Genomic DNA, 26,785 nt, shown 5'->3' on the forward strand with positions numbered 1-26,785 from the left:
AAGCCTAATAGCTCACTGAGGTGGGAATTCTCTGCCTTTGGATTCTGATTGTTACTGCCTTGCTTTGGCTTAGGCATGGATAAGCAATTCTGTGGTGAGCAAAAATGGCCTCCAGCCAACCCAGTGGGAGACCTCCCTATCTGACTTCCAACCTTCCCAGACGAAGGGTAGAAAAGTAGCCCTCACTCCTCCACTCCCAGGAAATGTGCATTTCCCTGCAAGAGGAGAGACAATAACAGTTGGTTTGATAGCTGACACTATTCCCTGTTACTTTTCAGATTTTATTAAAATTAAATGTGTTAATTCTTTGTTCTTTCACCCCAGGGCAATTCTGGAAGAAAACATATCTTAAGATTGAACAGAAAAACTATTATGAAAGACACCAAGCTCACATTTGTTAAATGACTTTGTGCTCTTGAAAAGAAATGTATAAAAAGCACATTGCCAACTGTTCTGCGTGATATGCTTTGTTTAGATTTTAGACGTAGCTTGACTGACACAAAGATCCTGAATAAGAGACTCTTTGGATACTGAAAAGTCTTTTAAAGAAGGTGATATACAGATTTCAGAGAACAATTTCAACATTGTTCTATTGAAGGTTATACTCAGTCCTGAACCACATTACTTTCCTGTCTACGTTTCATTTCCTGGGGGCTTGCCAAGTGATAAACAGACCCAGGCGTGTGTGGTAGATTTGGGTTTTTTTAGCACGAAGTGGGTGGCTGGGGTTTGCTTGAAAACATCAATTGACTTAGTGATCATTACGGAAATGCTGGTGTAAGGTGTTCAGAGGACAATGGAGAGAAAATGGAAATACTGTGCTGTCTATTACATCATCCAGATACATTTCGTCAAGGGTAAGACTTCCAGTTGTCCCTTCTTGTCGGATGGGCCTCTTTAGGGGCGGATGGGGCCTCTGTTCATTTAAAATGCCTTGTGACTGCTGCTGAAATTGATCACCAAAGGACGAATCATTACTAAGGGTTTCAGTTATGTATTGCAGTGGCAGGTATAGGAGAGATACTAGAATCTAGAAATGATTACTAATGCACACTAAAAATAAGAAGGGAATGGGTAGTTTGTGCCACTGCTCTGAGGCATTTTCACCCATTTCCTTTCTAACAGGATCTCTGGAGTAATTGGGAAATTGTGTTTCTTGGAAATGAAATGCTCTCCAAATGGTAGTCAAAACAACTGTGGAAAAATTAAAAATCACAAAGCCATCAACACTCAGAGATCCTTGCTTCACTTTTTTCTCTCTCAAGTACTCTTTTTCTTTTGGATATAACAAGTATTTCTCCTCCAAATACTAAGGTCATTGGGAGTTGAATGCACGTTGAATTTTAATGAGGCATGTGTAGGTAGGAACCTGGGAGACAAAGTGGAATCCTTATGACAGTAGGAACAAGAGCCTAATGGGCCTATTTAAAAATAGAAGGAAGATTAGTTCTGTATTCCACAGTATGAGAGTATTATCGTAAGCCTGAGTGTCTGAAGAATTAACTGTGCTTTTCAGATATAGCTATGAAAATATTAAGGAGAATTTCTAAATCAAAGGAGATTTGGAATATAATGCTGTAGATAGGATCAGAGCCATATTTTCAGGCAAAGGACAGCTCACAAGAAGTTACATTAAACTGTACTAACCTCTGCCTACCAAACTTTTGCATCCACAGAAGTATGATAATTCCCATTTGTCAAGTACTTTTACTTTTAAGAGCCTTGTTTCTTCTCAGTTGCTTGTCGTCTTTTTATCTTTTCCTTTTGTGAGCTTCAGTGGTACTTGTCACAATAATATATATCATTTCTGTAGCAGGATTTCATGTTAATTCTAAAACTGAGGCCAACACTATTGAAGGCATGTCACAGTCTCAGTGCTTACCACGTTTTAAGTGTCCTGTATCACTTGGTCAGACTGCTGATGGGAAAGAGACTCTACTTATGTCTAGTATTTCAGACCATCAATTAGAGGTGATACTAAGTGAAGCCTCTACCTAAGGTTAGATGAGGTCCTTTCAATCCTTATATATTGAAAGTGAAATTTCTTACTCTAATCAACTGAATTTGGGAGGCAGTTTGGGGGTTATGTGGAAGGAAAATAAAATAAAATAAGTAATAATAAAGTTTAAAATAATAAACATAACATAGGTAATAGTTAACATTAAGTATAGGTTACTTAGAAGTTATACATAGGCTAAGAAATTTAAGTAGCCCCTCCTAGCATTGCTAACAAGTTTTAGCTGTGAGCTTACCTCAACCTTCCAAGCTTATTGCCTGCCTCCAGACCCCCCTCTGTGTTTCTGTAACTCCTGTTTTACCTCATCCCACCTCTGTCCAGCTTTAAGGTTGACTGGTCAAGATAGCTAAATCGTAAGTTTTCTCAGAATTGTCACGAGTTAAATAATTTACTGTCTTTGCCTGAAACCTGTATCCTGCCTTGTTTTCCCGCCACAAATGACATAAAAACAAGCCTGCTTTCTCTGTCAGAGTCAGCAGCCATTTTGGGCATGAGTCTGCTGTGGGCCTGGATGCCCAAATAAAATAAAGTTCTTTTTGGTCTCCAAAGGTCTCTTTGTCTTCCTTGGCTGGAGTTTTACTGCGACAGTTATGAGGGTTATAGAAAGACACAAACTCTCGGTAACTGAATTCATTCTTTTACTGGAGGTGTGACTTTTTTTGTTTTGTTTTGTTTTTTGTTTTTTGAGATGGAGTCTCACTCAGTTGCCAGGCTGGAGTGCAGTGGCATGATCTTGGCTCACTGCAACCTCCGCCTCCCAGGTTCAAGCGATTCTCCTGCCTCAGCCTCCCAAGTAGCTGGGGCTACAGGCATGCACCACCACGCCCAGCTAATTTTTGTATTTTTAGTAGAGACGGGGTTTCACCATGTTGGCCAGGATGGTCTGGTTCTCTTGACCTCGTGCTCTGTCCACCTCAGCCTCCCAAAGTGCCGGGATTACGGACGTGAGCCACTGCACCAGGCCTGGAGGTGTAACTTTGAGCATACCCCATTTCATCTCTCTGTGCCCCAGTTTCTTCCTTGATAAAAAAGGGTTGACAACATCACTTGTGGCGTGTGAGGGGGATTAAACAAGATAACATATGAAAGACCCTTGTAAACATGTATTTTTCAAATAAATTGCTGTACACGTATCATTTATTTTTGCAGTTTCAGAAAGCATCACGTGTGTATTATATTCAGCTGTTGCTTTATAACCCAAAAAGCCAATTATATTAAACGTAAGAAGAATTGTCATACTAAGTTTGCTGGTATGCTTCAATTTTCAAATAGGCTTGATTGTATTCACAGGTAGTTAGAAACTTTCAACTATATTTTGGTCAGTCCAACACACAGATAAATATTTAGAAGTCAGTAATTTCCTCTAGCTTCTCTACGTAAATGCCTCCTCATTTATGTTGTCTCATGCGTCTCTATCTGAGTCAGACACAAGCTCTACTCTACTCCTAAAGCAGTCAGGGAAAAATTTCCTCAGTTGCTCCCCTCACCTTACTGAAGTGACTAGGGTTTTTAATTAAGAGTCATTCTATGTGAATTATTTAAACTCACAGCTCATGTTCTTCCTTTTCAGGAGTTTGGGGAAAACCATTCAACACAGAAGAAAACATTTATGCTACAGTTGGCTCTAATGTCAACCTGACCTGCCAAACACAGGCGAAAGGCTTCTTGGTGCAGATGCAATGGTCCAAGGTCACCGATAAGGCAGACCTGATTGCTCTTTATCATCCCCAATATGGCTTCCACTGTGCCTATGGGAGTCCCTGTGAGTCACTGGTGACCTTCACACAAACTCCTGAGAATGGGTCAAAATGGACTCTGCACTTAAGGAATATGTCTTCTTCAGTCAGTGGAAAGTACGAGTGTATGCTTACTCTGTATCCAGAGGGCATGCAGACTAAAATCTACAACCTTCTCATTCAGACACATGGTAAGCATAACTGGAAGACAGATGGAAGCACATGCTTTCACTCAGCTCTCTTCTCATTCAACAAATGTACCTTGTAAGAAAAGCAGGGTTAGGCATGGTGCTCAGCATACAAAGGCTGAGCAGAAAGAGCCACTGTCTGATAAGGGAGACAGGAAGTGACCACAGCATTTAAGCAAATAAGTGTAATCTTGCAGCAGTGATAAGCGTCAGTAATAAAGACTGTAACAGTCTTGTGAAGGAGCACATCACAGAGGCCATTGAAATTGTCCTTGAGAAATTAACACCATAGCTGAAGTCTAAAGAATGAATAGACATTAACACAATTTAGGGGGTGGGGCTGAGGCAGAGTGGAATTGTGAGTAATCCCAGAGAGAGAAAAGAGCTTGCATGAAGCTCTGTGGAGTGTTTGAAGAAATGGGAAAATGCCAATGGGACAGCAGTACAGCGATTAAAGGTTAAGGCAGGTAAGGACTAGATCATGTTGAACCTGGTCAGATTCCCTTTTAAAAGGTTTCTATTTTGATCTCAGAACCATGAGAAGACATAGAAGTATTTCTAACAAAAGGATGGCATGACATTTATAGGCTGATTGTATTTTTTTGTTGTTGTTGTTAAAAAAAAATCATACTGACTTTCCTGTGAAAGTGAGGTGAAGATGGACAAGAACGAGCAGGTGGAGACAACTCAGGAGACCATCTCAGTAGCCCAGAAAAGAGAGAGTGGTAGTTCAGGTAGATACAGAAGGAAAGTGGCAAATTTTGTGCATTGGGCATAAAACAGATATGATCATAGAGTGAATATAAGATAAGGGCAGTATGAGTGAAGGAGAGAAAGAAGTTGAAGGTGACAACTGGGTGTCTGGCATGCACACCTGAATGGTGGTGCTATTCACTGTGAGGGAAGGTTTGTGGGTGAATTTATGAAAGTGGTTCTGGGTATACAACATTTAGTCTAGGGCAGGTAAAGGGGCAAACGAGGCTGCTCGCCATGCAGCATTCACACCAACATACTCTGGAGGCCTGCATTTAGAAGCGGGAATCCTAGATTTAAGTTCTAGCTCCTTTCCGAATAGAAATAAATTTGACTTGGGGCCTATCATGTAAATTATCTGAGCCTATTTGGAAAATGATTATAATAATGCCTGCTCTAAATTACCTGGCCCTAAAGTAAATGATTTTCATTTCTGCTAGTGGAAAACAATGAAAGTGAAAGCCAACAAATGCAAAATGCACTGGCAGTGGACTAGTTCTGACTCAGGGCAAAGTGACCTGGTAATATAACAAAAAAAAAATAACTCGTGAGGATCATATTAAAGGGGACATAGAGCTGCCCAGAACAAGCAACAGATATGGATTTATTACCTCCTCTCCATGTCTTATAATTTACTTGCTCTAAAAATATGCTGTTGGAACAGTCCACCTATAGGCCAAGGTCCGAACAACTACTATCTTACAATGCCCAATTCCCTTGCTGTTTTCCAGAAAGCACACTACACACACACTTCGTTCAATTAAGGATGGAGTGGAGTGGGATTGAAGTAAAGAGAAATGGAAGACCTACGTAGAACACTATTTAGCTACACATACTTTGATTCAGGTAGCCTGTGTTTGAACATTGGCTCTATCATTTACTATACGTTTCATCATTCCCAAGTTTTTCAAGATTCTTACATAACAAATATGGATAATTATAGTACTTTCTTTATAGGTATCACTAGCTTGATGATTAAATGAGATAATCTGTGTAATGCACTTAAATGTATAGTTCCTGCTAAAGGATAAGAGTTTGGTAAATGGTAGTTTTCAATGAAGAGTAGTAATAATTATATTGAGCAAATTCTGTTTCTCAGTTCTGATTAAATATGAGCCCTGCTCCTTCTCTTTATACATTGACCTCATTTGGAACCCAGTAAGACATTTGCCATGTAATATTAGCACAAGTACACATTGACCTTGGCTTCATACATAGATTTTTTGGTACATTCTGCCTGAACCAGTAAACAATACTGTTGCCTCACTGAGGACTTAGTGTTTCCTTCATTGAGACTTGGCAACATGGATTGATGTACCTTTTATAGGAAATAGAATACGTGATGCCACAAAATGAAGACAGCAATGGAGAACAGATAGTATATTATCCAGAAAGAAGAATGGTGTTGCCTTTAAAGAAAATGAATTTCTTAAAATAAAGAGAACCAAGGGAGGTAAGCTTGTAGCTACTAAAAACTGCAGATCACTGGAGAGACAGACACCATATCTATACTTTTTGTGGTTGGAAAATTTCCAGTCTTCTGATCGTAACTTTGCTGCTGTCATCTGAATCAGATGAAAAGCAATGGCCTCAGTGTTAGAGAAATGGTTCTGGTATTTGTGTTTTTGGGTACAAAGGGAGTAAAATAGAAAAGAGCAAAACAGAAGGGGGAAACAAATCCTTTACCACAGAGTGACCAAAAATGTTAGCCTGGTGTGGAGCTACAGAGTAGGCAGCTGACTAAAAGGAGGCAGTTGCCATCTGAGAGCTCTGTCAAGTTCACAACCAATAGCATATTTCCTTTTTACCCTTTACTCTTTCGATCTTCTCTTGCTTCTTCTCCTGTCACTTGTACAGTTTTCCTCTTAGGCCCCTGTGCAATCTTTAAGTTTACAAGCTAGTTGGGTAAGCAAAGCACACCTGAAGTGCAAACACTTATGTAGTACATAAACAAATGCAAATTGAAGTGGTGCATAAGAACCTAATTTGAAAATGCTGAGGGACTTGAGGTGTTTGGGTTGATCATCTCTTCCTGTTTCTTTTCTGTTGCCATTTGAATCATTCTCTCATGTCTACTCACAACACAGTGTGTGTCTAAATCCTGTTCCCATGTTCCCCAAGGGCCTAGATGTGAAAGGATTCTGTTCTCTTTTCAAAATATTTTGTCTCTGTGTGTGTCTTAGTGCTCTGAGGCTGTGGACAAGAGTGGAAATATAATAAGCAGTGTGGGGTTTGCCTCTTTTCCGCTTTCACTTGACAAGGTTTCCTCCTAGGTTAGGAGCTTTTGAGTCACTCCAAGAAATGCAGTTCTCTGAGTTAAGCCTTGGATTGTCATAATCTAGATTTCATTCATTTGAATGCTACTGGATCCCATAATGCTTCAGATTGTAAGATTTTGGTGCATTTTAAAATTTGTAGTTATTAAGATCAGTTATAAGAGTATAACATGGCTTTAATTTACTAGTTCACAGTGGATGCCTTGGTGGGCTGTTAATGTTATTGGAAGCAGTAGCAGCAGTGAGACTGGTTGAAGAAGTCATGGTCCTGGAAGTTGTAGTAATAGTAGCAATAAAATGTTGATCCTATAATGTTGATAAGCTTGGTCTAAAGCATGTTATTATCCTGTCTAGTTTGTACTGAGCCTGAATGCTGGCTCTTCTTAAATTCCTGTATTTAGTCTTTATCCAACAAGTGTTTTTGAGTGCTTACAGTGCTGGGCACCAGGCACAGAGTAGGCACATATGCATAACTGTGCCTTCATGAATCACAACGTTCAATAGGAAGAAGTTGACATTCATCAAATAAGCAAACAAATACCAAATTGCAACAGTGAGAAGTGCTCCAGAAGTGTGGAAGTAGACAGTGTATGAGAGGGTATAATAGGAAAATCAGAAAAGACTTTCTTTCCTTTCCTCTTTCCTTTTCTTTGTCCTTTCCTTTCCCCCTTCCTTTCATTTCCCCCTCCGCTCCCCTACCCTCTCTTTCCTCCCCTCCCCTCCCCTCTCCTTTCCTTTCCTTTGGAAGTGCTGCTTCAATTGGAGTTAACCAAGTGAACACAGAGCTTTACAAAGAACAAGACATGCAAAGGCTCTGTGGTGAAAGGAAGTTACAGCAACTGGGTAGGCAGGGGAGATTTTAAAAGGTATTATGGCTCGAGCAGAGGGATTACAGGTGAGACAGTTGAAGATAAGGTTAGAAAGATTGATAAGTCCAATTAAGGAGTTTTGTCTTCATCCTAAGAGCTGTGGGAACTAATTGAAAGGTGGTTGTTTTGTTTGATTTTTTTTTGTTTTGCATTTCAAAAATGCATCTTTGTGGCTCAAGTGTACAGAATGAATTGAAGAAGGCAGAGAAGACAGTGTGGATCAGTTAGAAGACAACAGCAGAAAGCTACATGAGAGATGCTGGTACCATTAGGTACAGTGGCAATGAACTAGAAAGAGAGGAATGTTTAGATTAGAAACTTGTATAGGAGATTCTCCCCATAGGATCAGTGGTGGATTGCCTGTGAAGGGAGGAATAAAAAGCAGTGTCAAGGATGATGCTTTAATTTCTAATATGTAACACAGAAAAAATAGGGGAACATTGTATTAGGGAACACTGGAATATGATCAGATCATGCAGAAATTATTTTGCATTTCATTTTGTACATGTTGAGTTAGGCATGAAGTTGTGACATACAGAAGATGTTAGGTAAATATCTGGGTATACAATTTCTGATCCAGGAGAGAGGTTTAAGCTAAAGATACAGATTGGTGAGTCATCTGAGTGTAAGTGCTAACTAAAGTTCTGGGAGTGAAAGAAATCATCTAGGAAGAGAAAATCAAGCAAGAAAAGCCATGTGGCACTTCAGCAGAGTCCATGGTGACGGATGGGGAAAGATGAGTCTTCAGAGGGTAATGAAGAGCAATTAAAGAGGCACAAGTAAAATCAGGAGTGAATTGGGTCACAAAAACCTAGAAACATATTACGTTAAAGGAATAGCCATCAATCATGAAGTTTCTAAGAAGATAAAATAGTTATTCGATTGTATATTAAAACATGAACTTTTTTCTCATCTAACAGGAACTGTTTGGTGGCATTATGGAATGGAAGTCAGGCTGGAGGGAGAAGAGGAATGAGTGGGAGGCAAGGAAATGGGGATAGCACATTGATATGACTTTCAAGAAATCTGCCAGTAGTAACAGGAAGAGTAGAGGTGTTCAAATGCAGGATTCTGTTGATATTGCAGTAGAGATGGTGGTGGCAGTTTCAATTAATAAAAGACACTTGACTGTGCTTCAAAGTTAATGGGCAGGATCTAGTTAAACAAGAGTAGTTAAATACACAGTATGGAAGATAAAATAATAAATCAAGGTTTCTAAGAAAATGGGGACAATGATACTCACAAGTAGGACTACCCTGATATTGAAAAAACAAAACAAAACAAAGCAAAACAAAAAAAAAAAACAGGTTTTGTTTTCTTTTTTTATTGTAACAGGAGGGAGGGAAAATAAGATGAGTGCATATAATGAGGGAGGTGCTGTCTCTATTTCTCTAAAATAGAAACAAAACCATCTTCAGCTAGAGAGAGGAAGGAAGCTTCAGAAAAGAAGATTGAGAAAGGTTTGAAAGAGCTGCTATGGATAGAAGCAAAATGAATTCACTAACTAAACACATTTGGATTTTTGGTCTGTGTTGAACATCCACTTGGGTATGGTATGAAATGGTAGTGAAAACAATTTGCATCAGGCCTTCTCCAGCAGTGACTGGCTGCTGGAGTCTGGCATTAAAAATACATAGTGCCACATTTGGATTCCCTTTTAGATTGTTGCCAAAAGATAAAAAAGGGCAAAGGATTTGGGGTATAAGCAAAAATATTATTGACATAATGCACTATAGAACTTTAGCTTGATAATAAGAGACACAAAGAAAAAATAAAACTGACAGTTTGGAAAAAAGTAGAGTGATTAACTCATTAAAAGAGCTAATGAGGTTGGAGAACAGTTGAAATGGGACTAGTTGCACAAGCTGGAAGAATAGATGTTTGTAGGTTTGAATTTGTGATTTTATAGATAGAGCAATTTTACATGATAACAAGATCCAAGATGTGGTTGTGAGAGTAGATGGCTAAAATGAAGTGGAGACAGTTAATGAAGATGACAGCGGGAAGAACTGAGAATCCAGGTATTGGAGAAGTCATCTGCATGGTCACTGAAAGCACCTAGGTTATGTCAGGTTTGGAGCTGCAAAAGATTGCAATCTACATAATAACAGTTTCAAAGATAACGGAGTGTGATTGGGAGATCAGAGCAGAAGTTGACAAACTTTTTCTCTGAAGGGTCATGCTGTGCTTTGAATATTTGTCCCCTCCAATATCATTTTGAAATTTAATTGTCATTGTAACAGTATTAAGAGATGAGACCTTCTTTTTTTTCAAATTTTATTTTAAGTTCAGGGGTACCTGAGCAGGATGTGCAGGTTTGTTACATAGGTAAATGTGTGCCATGGTGGTTTGCTGCACAGATCATCCCACCACCTAAGTATTAAGCCCACCATCCATTAGCTATTCTTCCTGATGCTCTCCTTCACCCGACCACATCTTCCGACAGGCCCCAGTGTGTGTTGTTCCCCCTCATGGGTCAGAATGATTTATAACAGAATGATTTATATTCCTTTGGGTATATACCCAGAAATGGGATTGCTGGGTCAAATGGTATTTCTGCCTCTAGGTCTTTGAGGAATGGCCATACTGTCTTCCACAATGGTTGAACTAATTTACACTCCCACCAGCAGTGTAAAAGCATTCCTTTTTCTCAGCAACCTCACCAGCATCTGTTCTTTCTTGACTTTTTAATAACAGCCATTCTGAGTGGTGTGAGATGGTATCTCATTGTGGTTTCGATTTGCATTTCTCTAATGATCAGTAATGTTAAGCTTTTTTTCATGTTTGTTGGTTGCATACGTGTCTTCTTCTGAGAAGTGTTGATTCATGTCCTGTGGCCACTTTTTAATGGAGTTGTTTCTTTTCTTATAAATTTGTTTAAGTTACTTTGTGGACTCTGGACATTAGACCCAGGACCCTTTAAGAGGTGATTAGGCCATAAGGGCTCCACTCTCCTGGATAAGATTTGTGGCAATATAAAAATGTGTGTTTAGCCCCCTCTTGTCTCTCTGTGGCTCTTCTGCTCTTTTGCCACGTGGGGAGCAGCATTCCTCCCTCCGAGGATGCAGCATTCGAAGTGCCATCTTGAAAGAGAACACTCGCCTCTAACCAGACACCAAACCTGCCAATGTTTTGATCTTGGACTTTCCAGCCTCGAGAACTGAGATAAATAAATAAATATGTTTTTAAATAAGTTATCTAATCTCAGATATTCTTTTGCAGCATCGCAAAACAGACTGAAATAGTCCAGATATTAAATAATTTAGGCTTTGTGGTCCATAAAGTCTCTGTCATAACCACTCCGCTCTGCCACTGTAGCATAAAAAACAGAGAATATGTAAACGAATGGGCCTGACTATGTTCTAATTCAACTTTATTTACAGAAACAGGCAACAAGCCAGATCTGGCCCACAGGCCAAGTTTCATGTCCTCTGAGTTAGAGAATAACAGCAGTGGATCAAGGAAGAAAGGGATTGTTTGGTTTTTCTTAGAATGTGTTATGCATAATTGACAATACTGGAGACGGTTTTAGGTGATTCATGAAACAATGTTGAAAGCTTTAATTGTGGAAAACTCTAAACAATATACAAAAATCACATGGAATAATTATGAAAAGTATATAGAATAAGCTCCCACATACTGAACATACAACTTCAGCGATTATCAACTCATAGCCAATCTCTTTTATTTAAACACTTATCAACTGCTGCCTTCCAAGATTACTTTGGAGAAAATGCAAGACATCTTGTTTATTTTAGTATGAATCTTTAAAAGATAAAGATATTGTTTTTAAAAAAAGACATAATCCACCACCAAAACTAAAAAAAAAAAAAAAAAAAAGTATATATTATTATTCAATATCCCATCAGCCTCATAATGTTATATTTTGGGTTTTTTAAATTAGGATGCAGATAAACTAGATAAATTTTGATTATTTGGAAATTCTCTTTTAATCTGAAAGCTATATTATGTTTGTTGTTTTTCCTTTGCCATATATTTGTTGAATAAATTTGATGATTTGTCCAGCCTGGATTTTGCTCTTATAGTCCCATAGTATCTCTATGTTTTCACTTTATAGTTAGCCTTATAGACTCTAAGTTATCTTACATTCTTGATAGAAACTTGATCACATTAAGGTTTTCTTTTTTGTTTTTTGGCAAGACTACATGATAGACGATGTATAGTTACATCAGAGCACATAATTCTGTTACATGATGTTAAAAGCCACTGATGAGCATTCCCTGCATTCATTAAATCATTATGATTTGCCAACTAGTGATATTCTATCATTCCTTAATTTATTAGTTTAAGTATTTCTATAAAGAGAAACTTCCTGTCATCAACTTATTACTTATTTGATGTATAGTTTGTATGAGAAAAGCAGACTAGATATTTGATTCTTTCCCTTTAATCGTGAGTTTTCAAATGAGTTGGTTCACTAGTATTTTTAGAAAGTGACCCATAAGTATTTCATGTTAAGTATCATGAATTCATATGAACTCAAACATACTGGTGAATTTCAATTCATTATGGTTATTATTCTTATTCTACTGAAAATGTCCCATATATAAAACCTATTAGTCCTGTGTTGTATAAGTTGCAAATCTTTTCCCAGTTTGCCATTTATTCTTACTTTCTTATATTGTTTGCAATGCAGCATATTTCTTATTTTTATGAAATAAAATCTATTACTCTTTTCTCTTATTGGTCCTGATTTTAAGTTTTGGTCAAGAAAAGTTTCTTCATTTCCAAATTATATAAGAATTCACTCATGATTTTTGATACTTGCATGCTTTCTTTTATGAGCATTTAAATTTGTAATGTTAGTTTTCTGGAGCAAAATAAAAACACCTAAATCCACATTTTTATATATCTCTAATGCCTTCTTCTATATTTTCTACTTTTTTCCCCTTCTGTGATTGAGTTAGGTATTGACCTGTTTTCCAATCATGAACTCTATCTCTATGATGTCCAATAAGTTTTTACCCCATCGAATTAGTTCTTAATGTCTGATATTGTATTTGTAAGTTATTGATCACATTTGATAGATTTTTAATTTTTGATAAATTTGTCCACCTTTTGATTCTACTTCCTCCCTTTCTTCTCTGTTTTCTTGAGTATGTGAAAAAGAGTTATTTTAAGTCTTTGTTGGATAACTCCAAAGTCAGAAGCATTTGTGTGTCTGTTCTTATGTCTATTTTTCTCTTATTTTCTTTTTTTGCAACTTGCTCCACCATATCTCCTCTAAACCACTTTGTATTATTATTTTAAATATACTGCATCTGTATCAAACTATAAAGTGAACATATATAATAATATATGTATTAAACTCAACAGTTCAGTGTTAAATTAAGGATTTAAAGCAGCAGTACCCAACTTTTTGACACTAGGGGCCAGCAAGGAAGACAACTTCCACAGACTGAGGTGGAGGGGGATGGTTTGGGGATGATTCAAGCGTATTACATTTATTGTGCACTTTATTTCTATTATTGTTACATTGTAATATATAATGAAATAATTATACAACTCACCATAATGTAGAATCAGTGGGAGCCCTGAGCTTGTCTTCCTGCAACTAGATGGTCCCCTCTGGGGGTGGTGGTAAACAGCAACAGATCATCAGGCACTAGATTCTTATAAGGAGCACACAACCCAGATCCCTCACATGTGCAATTCACAATAGAGTTCACATTCCTATGAAAATCTAATGCAGTCACTGATTTGATAGGACACAGATCTCAGGTGGTAATGTGAGTGACAGGGAATAGCTGTAAATATGGATGAAGCTTTGCTTACTCACACACTGCTCACCTCCTGCTGTGTGGCCTAGTTCCTTAACAGGCCACAGACCAGTATCAGTCCATGGCCCAGGGGCTAAGGACCCCTGATTTAAATAATTTCATGTTCTTTAATGAAATTAAGAGAAAAGAAAAATAGATATATGTGTGGTTTTTATTGACTCACATATAAAGACTACACATATAATTTTTCATATTTACTCATGTATTTACCATTTTTTGTGCTCTTGATTTTATCCCATGATTTGGAGTTACTGTTTGTTGTCATTTCTTTTCAGCCTGAAGAACTTTAGTATTTCATGTAAGACAAATCTACTTGCAATGAATTCTTTCAGATTTTTTCATTTTTAATTTTAAAGGATAATTTCACTGGATATAGAATTCAGAGTGGATTGTTTCTCTTTCTTTTAGCATTTTGAATATATATTTCGACTTCTATTATTTCTGATTAAAATGAGCTAGTAGTTATATTATTAGTCTGCTGAATGGGGTGAGCTTTTGTCTTTGGTTGGTTGGTTGGTTGGTTTTTGCTCCTTTCAATTCTACTTTTATAATTTATTCTTTCTTTTTGGCTTTCAGAAGTTTGATTATTATGTGTCTACATGGGTGTCTCTTTGAGTTTGTCCTATTCAAGTTTTGTTAAAGTTCTTGGATATGTAGATTAATTTTAAGAAAGTTTTTAAATAATCAAATATGTGAAGTTTTTGGCCATTCTTTCTTCAAATATTTGATCCATCCCCCTACTCTTTCACTTCTTTTTCTATTACTCCTGTTTCATGTATGTTAGCATACTTGATACTGTCCGATATAGCTCTGAAGCTGTTTTCATTTCCTTCAATCCTTTTTCTCCCTTAATATTAGATAATTTATATTGAACAATGTTCAAATACACTAATTCTTTATTCAGTCATCTCAAATTTGCTATTGAGAACATCTAGTAAATTTTTTATTTTTGTTATTGATAGTTCAACTCTAAAATATCAATTTGCTTCATTTTCTAGTTTTCTATTTCTCTGTTAACATTTCCTATTTATTGAGTCATTGTCATATTTTGCTTTAATGCTTTGAGTAGACTAATAATAGCTTCTTTGAAGTCTCTTAAATTCAACACCTGGGTTCACCCAGATTCAGCTGCAATTACTTTTTTCCTGATTATGGGTCACACATTCCTGTTTCCTCCATGTCTCATAAGTTTTTGTTGAAAACTGGACATTTAAAAAATATATATATATATTTATAGACAGAGCATAGAATGAATATATATATATATATATATATATATATATATGTTGCAACCCTATATTCTGTCTTATTTAGGTTCATTTTGTTTCATTTTAGTAACGTATCTGTGCTTAAATTGAATGTCTCCTTTGCAGTGGCAAGGCCATTGATCTCTCTGCTCAGATTTTTATACTAATAGTAATTTTTAAATTTGGCTCACAAGAAGTTGCCCCTGCATTGGCAAAGCCTCTTTATTGGTCCAGCAATGATTTTGGCAAAAGTTATGCTCAAACACCTTAAACGAATTAGGCTTCCACTCTTTATACATAGATTTATGCGTCCATCAGGGAGTGCATTCAAAGTTGCAGCTAGTTATCCAGACTTCCTGGGCTTTTACATTTTGCTACGCTCTTTCAGGTCTCCCCCACTCAGTGTGCAGTTTTCTAGTGAGGGTACAATCTATGAAGTCCTTATCTTAGCCATTCCATGACTCTAGTTTCCAGGATCTCCATGCTAAAGGTCCTTCTGGCCTACCACTGTCTTTGTTTTGTGCTGCTCTAACAGAATACCACAGACTGATACTTTAGAAAGGATAGACGTTTATTTATTCACAGTTCTGGAGGTTGAGAATGTCCCAGATCAAGCCATTGACATCTGGTGAGATCCCACTTGCTAAATCCTCTGGAGGGGAGAAATGTCACATCCTCACATGGTGGAAGGCAGAAGGGCAAGAAACAAAGGTGAATCAACTCGCCCTTTTATAACGGCATTAATGCCACTCATGAGAGCTCTGCGCTATCACCTCCCAAAGGTTTCACCTTCTAATACACACACAATGGCAACCAAATTTCAACATGCATTTCGGAGGGGAGAAGCATTCGAATCATAGCAGCCACTCACTCAAATGGGAATACAAACTCAAACTAACCAAGCTTCAGGTTTTTGGCACCTACCAAGTTTGCCCCTGTTACGGGAAAAGGTGAAAGGTTTCTAGCCCTAGACCTAATTTACGTCTGCCCATTGTGGAAAAAAAGTTGGTGGTTTTTGCAACCAGCTCCATGTGGCTGAAACTGCCTTTCTTAATGACCAAGTTGGAGAAGGGAATGGATGGAGCTGAGGCAAAAAGACTGAAGTCTCCTGCTGTTTTTACTAAAGCTCTAGTGATTTTTCAGTAAGAAATGCTTTGCAATTTAATGACTACCTTTAGTCAATTTCCAAGGTCCTAAAATTGTTGTTGTTTTTTTAAACGCATTTCCCCAGTTTTGTACTTGTCTGTTTTTACTGACCTTCTTATGCCCCCATAACCAGAAATCCCTCATTCCTACACCCCACATTTTGATATTTATATCGTATCTTTATTTAAAAACATATATTCATTACTATTCCCTTTGTTATAACAATTACATGTTCTTAGTGCTAAAGGTAAATAGATAATCAACATTTACCACTAACCTTTATGTAAATGCATCTCCAATCTGAAATGTATTCTGTTGGAGAATCCTCAGGAAATGCTCATAGCAGCAATATTCTCTGAGTTCTTGCATAACTCTAACATTTTTCTGTAGTCTTTATTTTAAAAAGTTTAATTTTGCTGAATATAAAATCTTTGGCTCACATTTTCTTTCCTGAGTATATTAACTATGCTACTCTATTGTTTTCTGGCATAGGACTGCTATCAAAAAGCTAATAATCAGATTTTCTTTCCCCATGTTTGACTTTGCTCAATACTTTTATACAAACATACTTAAAGTTGTCCATTCTGGGCCTCTTTTCCAATTTTGCAGTATAATCATTTAATGTGCATTTGCTAGTCATTTTAAATTTTATTATATTTTTCTTGAATTATAGTTTTTAATATTTGTTCTGTTCCATTGCTTTCATCTTTTTACTTTAACGTCTTCTATTGTACATATATTTTTATCTTCTTTGCATATCATTTCCTTTGAATTTCTTTTATTAGTTTTTTCTTTTTTTATAATTGCATATTGCTTTATTTATTTCAAAATTTCCCTCATTCTATTTTGAAAATGAAGCTTAATGAATTAGCTTTTGTGTTTCTATGTTTCTGGTTTTGTTCTAATTTTGTCTTAATTTCTGGAGTGACTTTTTAAATTATTATTTCTAACCCTTTCTTGAATTTTGTTACCTATGCTTTGTAAGCTTTTTTCTTCCACTGGACTCACTGGGAACTTTCCAAAATTGTGCACAATTTACATCATTTTATTTCTTCTGGCTCATTTTGAATAATTTGGCTATAGTTTTTATTTATTTTGTTATCATGTCTTGATAATATGCTCTCGTTGTTGTAGGAACGTTATTTTGTTCTCTGCTCTCTTTTTGCTTCTGGTATCTTTATAGGTTATTCTATCTCATTCCCTTTCTGTTACTCATGTTTAAGTTAAATGCATTCTTATCACAGAAGAGTGAGCCAGGCTAGCTTTTCTAGAGTGTTCAGTATCCCTAAAGTCACCTATTCTGTTATTTTAAAGATAACTATTTTACCATTGTACTTTCTGAGTGTATTTCCTTTGCTTCTATCCCTCACGTTTACCTAAATTACCTCTTAGATTTCTCTTATTGGACCTGTCCTGTTTTATTGGATTCTATGTCCAGCAGTTTTTTCTCTCCGTGGCAGGTGTCCTGAGAAGTCCTTTCTGCTCCAGCACTGACAAGCTTTTTCTTATTTTTCTTGAAGACACTGGTGATTTGGTGTCTGCAAACTCTCTTCTCCATTTCAGCTACTATTCTTGGATTAATCTACCTGTCTTTCCAGTGATTACCTGTTACTAGACAGAGGGAGGTGGTGTGGGTTCTCTAGTTCTAAGATCCATCACAAGCCCAGTTGACCTTCCTCTGTTTCTTTCTGCACAGTTGCTGATAACACAGTGGTTCAGTGGATTTTTTGCCACCAATTAAAAGGGATGCGTTATTATTTAGTGTTCTTGTAGATATGGTCTATGTATTTTTAGTTTTGTTACCCTATTTATCTTCTTTGTTTTTATAGAGAGTTTCTGGTATATTCAAAAAGTAATGCGACTTATACTGCCAGCTTCCCAGATTCGGGACAAAGTTTACAAAAATATAATACTTATGTATTTGATTGATGTTTATTAAAATATAACTAACATTTGGATTGCATGGGCTTCAGAGATATTCAGTATATTTTAAAGAAATATATATATAAGTAAAACAATTACAATAATTTAAGAATAAAATTAAATAGTAGTCATGATCGTATGCAAATATGGCAAAAAAAAATGATAGTAGAGATGGTATACAAACAACTCCATTTGGAAGTGCTGTGATAGCCAAGTGATTTTTTTCCACTTATGGGACAGGGTTCTTTTTTTCAATTATGGCACTGGAGTACTATTTGGAAAGAGCAGTGGAGAGCAAAGAAAGCACTGATCCCACCTCCAGAACTTGAGGAATTAGAGTGCAAGAAATGCTGTGGGGATCTGGTTTTAATTAGGAAAAGGAGAAGGAAAGAGTTACCAGTAAAGAAGCTAGATGATATTGATAAGAGATTAAAATATAACAAAGATCTAAAGGCTAGATATAAAATTTATAAACTGAGAAACATGCCATTAAAAATGTATACTGTTATATAGCATATATTTATATATAATATTTTTAGCCCTAAATTGATGCTTTAATCTTCAGTTTCCTTTTCCTTAATCAGATAGACTATAAAACTTCATAACCTACCCTTTTCTTTTTATTTTGATGGACTAATATATATTATATATAACATATATATGTTTTATATGTATATATACACACACATAATGTTAGTAGCAATAAAAATGTTCATACTCAATGATCCATTAATTATACTTCTGAGAATTTATCTTAAGTAGCCGAATGGTCAGAAGAAAGCTGTTAGCATAAGGATGATCCTTGCTATATAGCATGTAATGGTTTAAAATAAAGTAAAAAATCCAAACTGAAAGAGCATAATGATTCAATAATTGGAAATGACTAAATGAATGATGATTAGTATATATGATAAAATGACATGAAGCCCCCATAAATTTAAATCACCAATAGTTCAAGAATCACACAAAACATTTTAAAGTAACAATATACATAACATTCATTGGTAAATAGGATTGCAGACTGTGAGAAAATGTGCATGTATGCAAACAAGATTTGAATAGATATAGAAAAAAGAATATAAGATTTTTAGGATATTTGGATGATAGAGTTGCCTTTATTTATAAATTTCTTTTGATGTTATAGTTCAGTCACAAATTTATATGTATGTATATAAAACTTTCCCAATAGGAGAGATTACAAAATGGACATTTATCTTCTATTACCTTAAAAATGAAAATAATTAACACTGCTTCCTCAAAGTTTCTTTATGTATTTTTGTGTAATTCCTTTGTGGGAGGAATGTTTATAAGCTCTAAGAAGACTATTAGATATGAAGACTGTAAAAAGATCAGCTTTTCAGGGCAGCGAAACTATTATGTATGATACTATAATGGTGGATACATGTCATTATACATTTGTCCAAACCCATAGAATGTATAAAATTAAGAGTAAACCCTAATGTAAACTATGAACGTTGGGTGATAATGATGTGCCAGTGTGGGTTCATTAATTTTAAGAAATGTACGGCTGTGGAACAGGGTGTCCACCGTTGGGGAGGTTGTGGGTGGGTAGAGGAAGCAGATATACTGGGAACTTTGTACTTTCTGCTCAATTTTGCTGTGAACCTAATTTTAGTAGTTACTCTAAAAAATAAAGTCCAACAAAATAAAAAGACAATTAAGGCTAGGTTATGAAGTTTTATATTCTATCTGATCAAGGAAATGGAACTTGAAGATTAAAGCACCAATTTGGGGCTAAAGCAGAGGAACACGCCAAATGATGAGTTTGATTCTGTTAGGGTCGTTTCCTTGTAATTTTTCAGTGTTTAGCAACAATTCTGTGCTCCTCAGTGACTCTGTTTAGCCATTTATACAATGAGGGTACAACTCTCTGCTTCATAGGTGTACCCTGAGGATAGATGAATCCCTATACTAAAACTGTTTTTGTCTCTTTGATAAAAAACACTTTACAAACCAATCAGAGATTCATATATTTTCTACCTTATGTTTTGTTACAGTTACACCAGATGAGTGGAAAAGCAACCATACAATAGAAATAGAGATAAATCAGACTCTGGAAATACCATGCTTTCAAAATAGCTCCTCAGAAATTTCATCTGAGTTCACCTATGCATGGTTGGTGGTAAGTGTTGCCCTTTTCAGTGAATAACTGCAATCGTCTTTAAACATTAATGAAGTAAAATGAATAAGCAGTAATAATAGGGAAGGAAACATACAAATGACAGGCAGGCATTATGCCAGTGGTGGGAGGAGGGGTAGGGAAGGAAGGAGAGGACACTCATATTCCCTCTCACAGGCAAGCCTCTGAGTCTATGAATGCAGTGAATTAATTTATAAATTTGCTTCCAAAGATTGATTTTTATTTCTATCTACATACCAAACCACGATTACAGAAAGAACAAAGTGTGATAGTGCCCTAGAAAGGAGCCATATTCTGCAGAAGCCCCTACTCACAAATACTTGTTTCACAAGCAACATATGCAGAGCTACAGACTCCCTTTTCCAAAAACCCTTATTACTGCGTCCTGGGAAATATCCAACATTGGCTTAGATTGAGAAGCACAGACTCTAATGCTTGTGAAATATAAGCAGCAAATGTATAGGAGACAAGCAGGACTTGTATAAGAAACAGTCACTGCCCAGCTCTATTAATGCCACAGGGGGCCACAGGTCTATAGTTGCCATGCCTTCTCATTTAAAAAAAAAAAAAAAAGGCCAGAAATCTGGATTTTTATGAAAATTTTTCCAATTTTAAAAATGATGTGTAGGGCAAAAATAAATACTGGTCTAGTATTTTGCTAAGGCACTGTAAGATATAACCCTAGTTATAAATTTAAAAAATTCCACTGAGTATTCACTTTGGCAGTTACGGTGGGCTGACTATTAAGTTGCTTAACGTGTCCTGTGTGATGACTAAACTCTCCCACTACTTTTCTCTCCTTGAAATACTGCAGAATTCATCTATACAGATCTTCATCTAATTGGATTTATGATTTAATTTGGCCTATCCCTTAACATAACTGCATCGTTTATCCACTTTTTCTGCCTTTGTTATTTTATCATTAGTCTACACTATTCTGCCTAATGCATCAGTTTATTTTTAAAATCTAAATTTAATCTTAAAAACTAAAATTGTCTGAGCTTTTTGTCATAACAGATAAACAAAATCAACATGAGGATAATAGTAAATATGAAAGAATTGTGTCATTATAACTTTAATGTTAGTCAATCAAATGGCAGCCAGCTACTAACCAGTGTATACAGTAAACCCCTAAAACTGTTAAAAACAAATGACAACAAAGAGACAAACACAATTATAGAGGTGACCATAAACATGATTTCAAGAATCACATAATAGGGCATTCATTTAGATGATACAGAATATGATTACTGTATGTTAATTTATATGTATATATATACATATATATATATATATATATATTTTTTTTTTTTTTTTTTTTGAGACGGAGTCTGCTCTGTCGCCCAGGCTGGAGTGCAGTGGCCGGATCTCAGCTCACTGCAAGCTCCACCTCCTGAGTTTACACCATTCTCCTGGCTCAGCCTCCCAAGTAGCTGGGACTACAGGCGCCCGCCACCTCACCCGGCTAGTTTTTTGTATTTTTTAGTAGAGACGGGGTTTCACCGTGTTAGGCAGGATGGTCTAGATCTCCTGACCTCGTGATCTGCCTGTCTCGGCCTCCCAAAGTGCAATTTTTATATTTTTGTCAAAATGAAAACAAGATTTAAAAATTCTTATTAAACTCACGGATCCTCATGAATATAACAGCTGGCACAATTTGGAAAATACTGTGATTCAGATGGTTGATTATTCACATTACAAGCTACCTAGATTTTTGTGGACAGTCTTGGAAACTAGACCCTATATATAAAAACATTTCCTTGGGTTTGTGCCAAATCCGAAATAATTGACTTGTACGAAGAACTTTAAATACAACCTACTGATAATTTTTCACTGTCTAGCTATTTTTCAGATAGTAAGTAATAAAAAGAATTATATTTTAAAATAACTCTCCCAAATGGTTGTAAAACCTACAGTGTCTGTCATCTGTCACAGAACACGTTCGCCCTTTTATAGGATTTGCTTTCCAAAAAGTAAGGCTTCCTGGACATTATGCATATCATTAGGATGAGTATAAGTCCATTGTTCTTAACAAACATGATACAACATACTTCTGAGAAAAAGGTTAAGAAGTGAGATAATTTCAAGAGAACAGAAATGTACTATACTAAACCTTTTAGTAATGAAATGCATACCTTGCTTCAATATTTTCCCCCAACAGAGCAGAAAGTTCCTATCCCAGTTATCACAGGTTCACCAACAATGGCAACTGGTTTAATAAAGTTTTACTGTACGTATTTTTACTGTAGTGTTCTTATCTTGTCTCATGGGTATGTAATCTGTTTTTCTAAGCAAATGCAAAGCCTTCAGTGTGTGTCTTTTATGTGACCCTGAGCTTCTCCTGGACAAAAAGTTGTATCGCTCATTTTAAAAATCTCTAGCATCTAGTATAGAGTCCAAAACATGGATACTCATAAATACTTAATAAATACTTGAATTAATTTGTTTCTATTTGTCCTCTTTCCCCACAGTCTTGTTCATTGTTCTCATATTAAATTGATGATCACTAAATTCATGCTGCTTGATTATTTACTGAGTGGCAGCTCATTAAGTCTCAAAGACTTGACAACTGATGAGTCACCATGTATCAAGTAGCTGCCTTTAAAGAAACTAAGAAGGTCATATAGACATTAGCTTTGGATTCTGCCAGGACCTTTAGAGTAAATGAATGCCAGAGAGTGCACGTAAGGTCACACAGTGAGAGGGTGAATCTTAAACATCCACTAGAACCTCAAGCCATGCTGCCATTTTAAAGAATACACCATGATACAGACAACTTGAAGAATCTTTCTAAAGAAACCTTTCTTCAAAGGGAACATGGTGTTGGCAAATGTGCTAATTAAAATCCTATAGTGCATGTCCTTTCAAAATGTCCTCTCATTTACATCTATGCCCCACACTGTTGATGGCTGTAGGATTCGGCCAGTCTCTTAAACCAAATAATGTCCTTAAAAACTAGATTACATAGGGTGGTTATAGTCTCCCTTAAAGGAGAACAAACTTCCTAAATAAATGGAGAGAACAAACTGCCTGACAGTGCACAACCCACACCCTGGGCTCATGGTTAGAACATCCTACAGCAAGGAGGTAAAGGAGCGGAAAGGAAAAATCCCCACATGCATGCAAGTGCAGAAACCCATGATTAGTGTCTTTGGGCTGACCCATGCTCATTAGAATAGTAAAAAATACACCTATGAGTAGAGATTTAAGATGTTAATGAGACATGCCATGTATCTACCAGCATGTACAAAAATAGCACATGCACATCCAGAGGACCATCCAGAACGTGCTTAATAGCAACACGCCTTCCTACTCCTTCATGAATAATCATATGAAACTCATAAAGGGAGTTTCTCTAGTGTCAGTCAGCATCATCTCACCTTTGAGTAGCCCTCTGTGATCAGCGGTGAGTGTACTTTTGCTTCGCAGTAAGCTCTCTTACCTCCTTCCACTTTGAACTTGCTCTCAAATTCTTTTGTGCGGTAAAATTGCTCTCAAATTCTTTTGTGCAGTGAAGTCAAAAACAAACTGGTGCCACTGGCAACACTTATGTTAGGGAATAAGCTACAACTCTTAGTATCATAATTGCTACATGTCTGCAAAGGACACAAATATTCCAGCCAATCCGTATTTTTGGTCTTTAATCTCTTTTTAAACTAATAATAATAATCATAATGATAAGTCTATTGTTCTTACAAACATTATATAATCTCTTTAGAAAGAGATTACAACATAAAAGTGATGAAGGTGAGCTCAGGAGAGCAGAAACTTCCTATACTGAACTCTGGGAAGCTTCAAAGGCCTTCTGCCCCAAGTGACTCATGAAACCTTGGAAACAATTTACCAACTAAAATTATCTAAGTCACAGAAAAATGAAAGTGATGTCTTCCTGTATGTGTAATTTTATAAAAGCGAATTAATTCAATCATGACCCTCATAGGAAAGGTTATTGTTGGGATTCTGTCTTATAAAATAAACTCTTATGCTACATGTGCCTGATCGCATGCTAAGGCTGTGTTAAATGTGTTAATGGGACACACTCTGCATTTTGGGAAGTTACATTGCAGGACTGGGAATACACTGAGGTAGACAGGCATCAGGTGCAAATGGATGGTGTATCTAACATTCATCCAGCATGAGGGGTAACTAAGTAAACACAAAGGGTTAACCCTTTAATGAAGACTAATAATCTATGTGAATGGAGGAGTAATGTATAAGAAATCCTAGAATATGTATATTTTGATGGGATGCAGTTGGAAGCTAAAAGATAAGTGATATTTTTCCCATTTTATGCACTGGGACATAAGTATATAGTCATTAGGGAAATTTGACAGTCTTGTATTAGAAGCTTCTAAATATACGATAATACTCTGTTTTCATAGCAAACTATCGTCCTTATTTCCCACAGCATAAATTTCAGTTCAGTCCAATAAAGTTATGTGAATCTGTTTTGAGCGCTAAGTCCTGCAGGGATACAAAATTATATTGGACATATTTCCTACCATGACATACACCTTTAATAAAAATGTAAAAAATGGCAGCATGGGAAAAATAGTTTAATTCCGACTAGATGGACCTGGAAAAGTTTCTTAGAAAAGGTTATATTTGAGCTGGATAATTAAATAGTTGACTGGCAAAAGACAGACTTACACTACACCAAGACCCTGGGAACTTTAAGTACAAATTGGTAGTGCAGATGGGAAAATGTGTATGAGGAAATATTTGTTTCCAAAGTCAGTGAAAATAAAGAAATTCATGATTATTCTCTTTAAAATCATGAAGAGAAGGACAAGAATATTTCCAATTCAAACAATTCAATATTAGTGACCAAAGCACATAACTACAGATGCTCATCTACCTTAAAATTTTTATGTATATCTTCAATATGCTCTTATTTAATATTTGTACTATTTATGTTAAAAGGTAAATGGTACTCTAGACAATGTTTGTTATGCTTATGGATGCCTCACTATTCAGAAAACAAAACTGTAACCTCTTACCTGATGGCAGCTGATTCTAATTGTCTTTAATAAAAATTAAAGTGCTAGCCGAACTGCAAAGTGTTGATAACCAACAACAATGATTAGAAATATATCGTTCTGGTGCTCTACAAAATGGACATAGGAAGCTTTGCAAGCAGCTTGCTTTGACAGCACTGACTGGATGGAGAATAAATGGAGGAAATGTGAAGATAGGAAACAGTTTGGAGAAAAAAGGAGTAGCAATCAATACAGTTAACAGCAGTTATCGAATGAGCTCTGTACACTTAGCACCTGCCACGTGCTGTGGTCAGTGCATCCAGCTTTGACATGGAGCTGGTTTCAAGGAGCTCAGGATAGCTCAGAGACGAAATATCATCACTAAATCAAGGAGGCTGAACATGCCAAGTCTGAAAACCTGAAATTATGTTCCAAAATCTGAAACTTTTTTAGCACACACATGATGCTCAAAAGAAATGTTCAATGGATTATTTCAGATTCCAGATTTTCAGATTTGAGATGTTCAACTGGCATAACGTAAATATTCCAAAATCCAAAACAATCTGAAGCCTGAAATACTTCTGATACCAAGCATTTCAGATAAGCGACACTCAATCTGTAGTACAAACATTCCTCTTCTAAATTGAAAATTTTGATTCTAGTTCAAAAACAAAGCCTCAATGACTTATTTTAGAATTTGTGAAGTACTTAAGGACATATACCAGCAGTTTCATGATTCAATATGATCCCTTTCAGCCCTTATCATGCTAATTATTTTATTAAGCTCCTATACATAATTTAATTATGCATTTGTTTATTTTCTGTGGCTCCTGATTTTCATATTTGTTTGTGTGTGTGTGTGTTTGTTCTTCTCCTTAAGTAGTTTTTTTAGTGCAAAAAATATTTTTTAAAATTATATTTAAAAATTAATTTTTTTTAGTTTTTTTTTTTTTTTTTTTTTTGAGGCAGGGTCTGACTTTGTTGCTCAGGCTGGAGTACAATGACATAATCTTGGCTCACTGCAGCCTTGACCTCCCCAGGCTCAGGTGATCCTCCCACATCAGCCTCTCGAGTCACTGGTACAGCAGGTATGTGCCACCACACCTGGCTAATTTTTTTGTATTTTTAGGAAAGAAAGGGTTTCACCATGTTTCCTAGGCTGGTCTTGAACTCCTGAGTTCAAGCAATCCACCAGCCTTGGCCTCCCAAAGTGCTGGAATTATAGGCATGAACCACCAAACTCAGCCCTTAAGTAGATTATATGTAGGAAAGGCAAAGACTGTTTCTTCTACTACTTTTGTGAGACTATATATAGCAAAGTCATTAACAATGTGACTTTTGGAGGGAAATTCCTGTTTTCAAGATCTGGATCTCCACTACTTACTAGCTATGCGACCTAAGGGCTGGGGTTAGAGTGAAGCAAGTAAGGCTCTTAATCTTGGGAGCAAAATTTAAGGGAGCACAAAAAAATTAGCAATCAAGATAAATATTTTGATACAATATTTTTAAAAATCAGAAGCTAGGGAAAATCCATGATGAACAAAATATCAAATTTGTAAATAAAGGCGGACTGTTGCTTGTGTGTTTTTGAGACCTTACTACATTTATATTGTTTAAGGAACAGTATTTTCAATCAACTTGTTGTTCCTGGGCTTCATGGCCATTTTGTCCCCCAAGGGCTAGTGTATA

The 26,785-nt window shown here is 36.3% G+C and overlaps 1 protein-coding gene across 1 annotated transcript in view; it reads left to right on the forward strand.

The window, feature by feature from the left end:
* The first annotated feature begins 700 nt into the window (after positions 1-700).
* The window catches only part of CD96 (CD96 molecule), a 104,664-nt gene continuing 78,579 nt past the window's right edge, over positions 701-26,785 (forward strand). Inside the window, exons 1-3 of the mRNA XM_007985864.3 lie at positions 701-857; positions 3,588-3,944; positions 19,975-20,099. Coding sequence (XP_007984055.3) covers positions 797-857; positions 3,588-3,944; positions 19,975-20,099 — 543 coding nt within the window. The 5' untranslated portion in view covers positions 701-796. The remainder of the gene's footprint in view (positions 858-3,587; positions 3,945-19,974; positions 20,100-26,785) is intronic.

This window comes from Chlorocebus sabaeus, chromosome 22, assembly GCF_047675955.1.
Source record: "Chlorocebus sabaeus isolate Y175 chromosome 22, mChlSab1.0.hap1, whole genome shotgun sequence".
Taxonomy (NCBI): domain Eukaryota; kingdom Metazoa; phylum Chordata; class Mammalia; order Primates; family Cercopithecidae; genus Chlorocebus; species Chlorocebus sabaeus.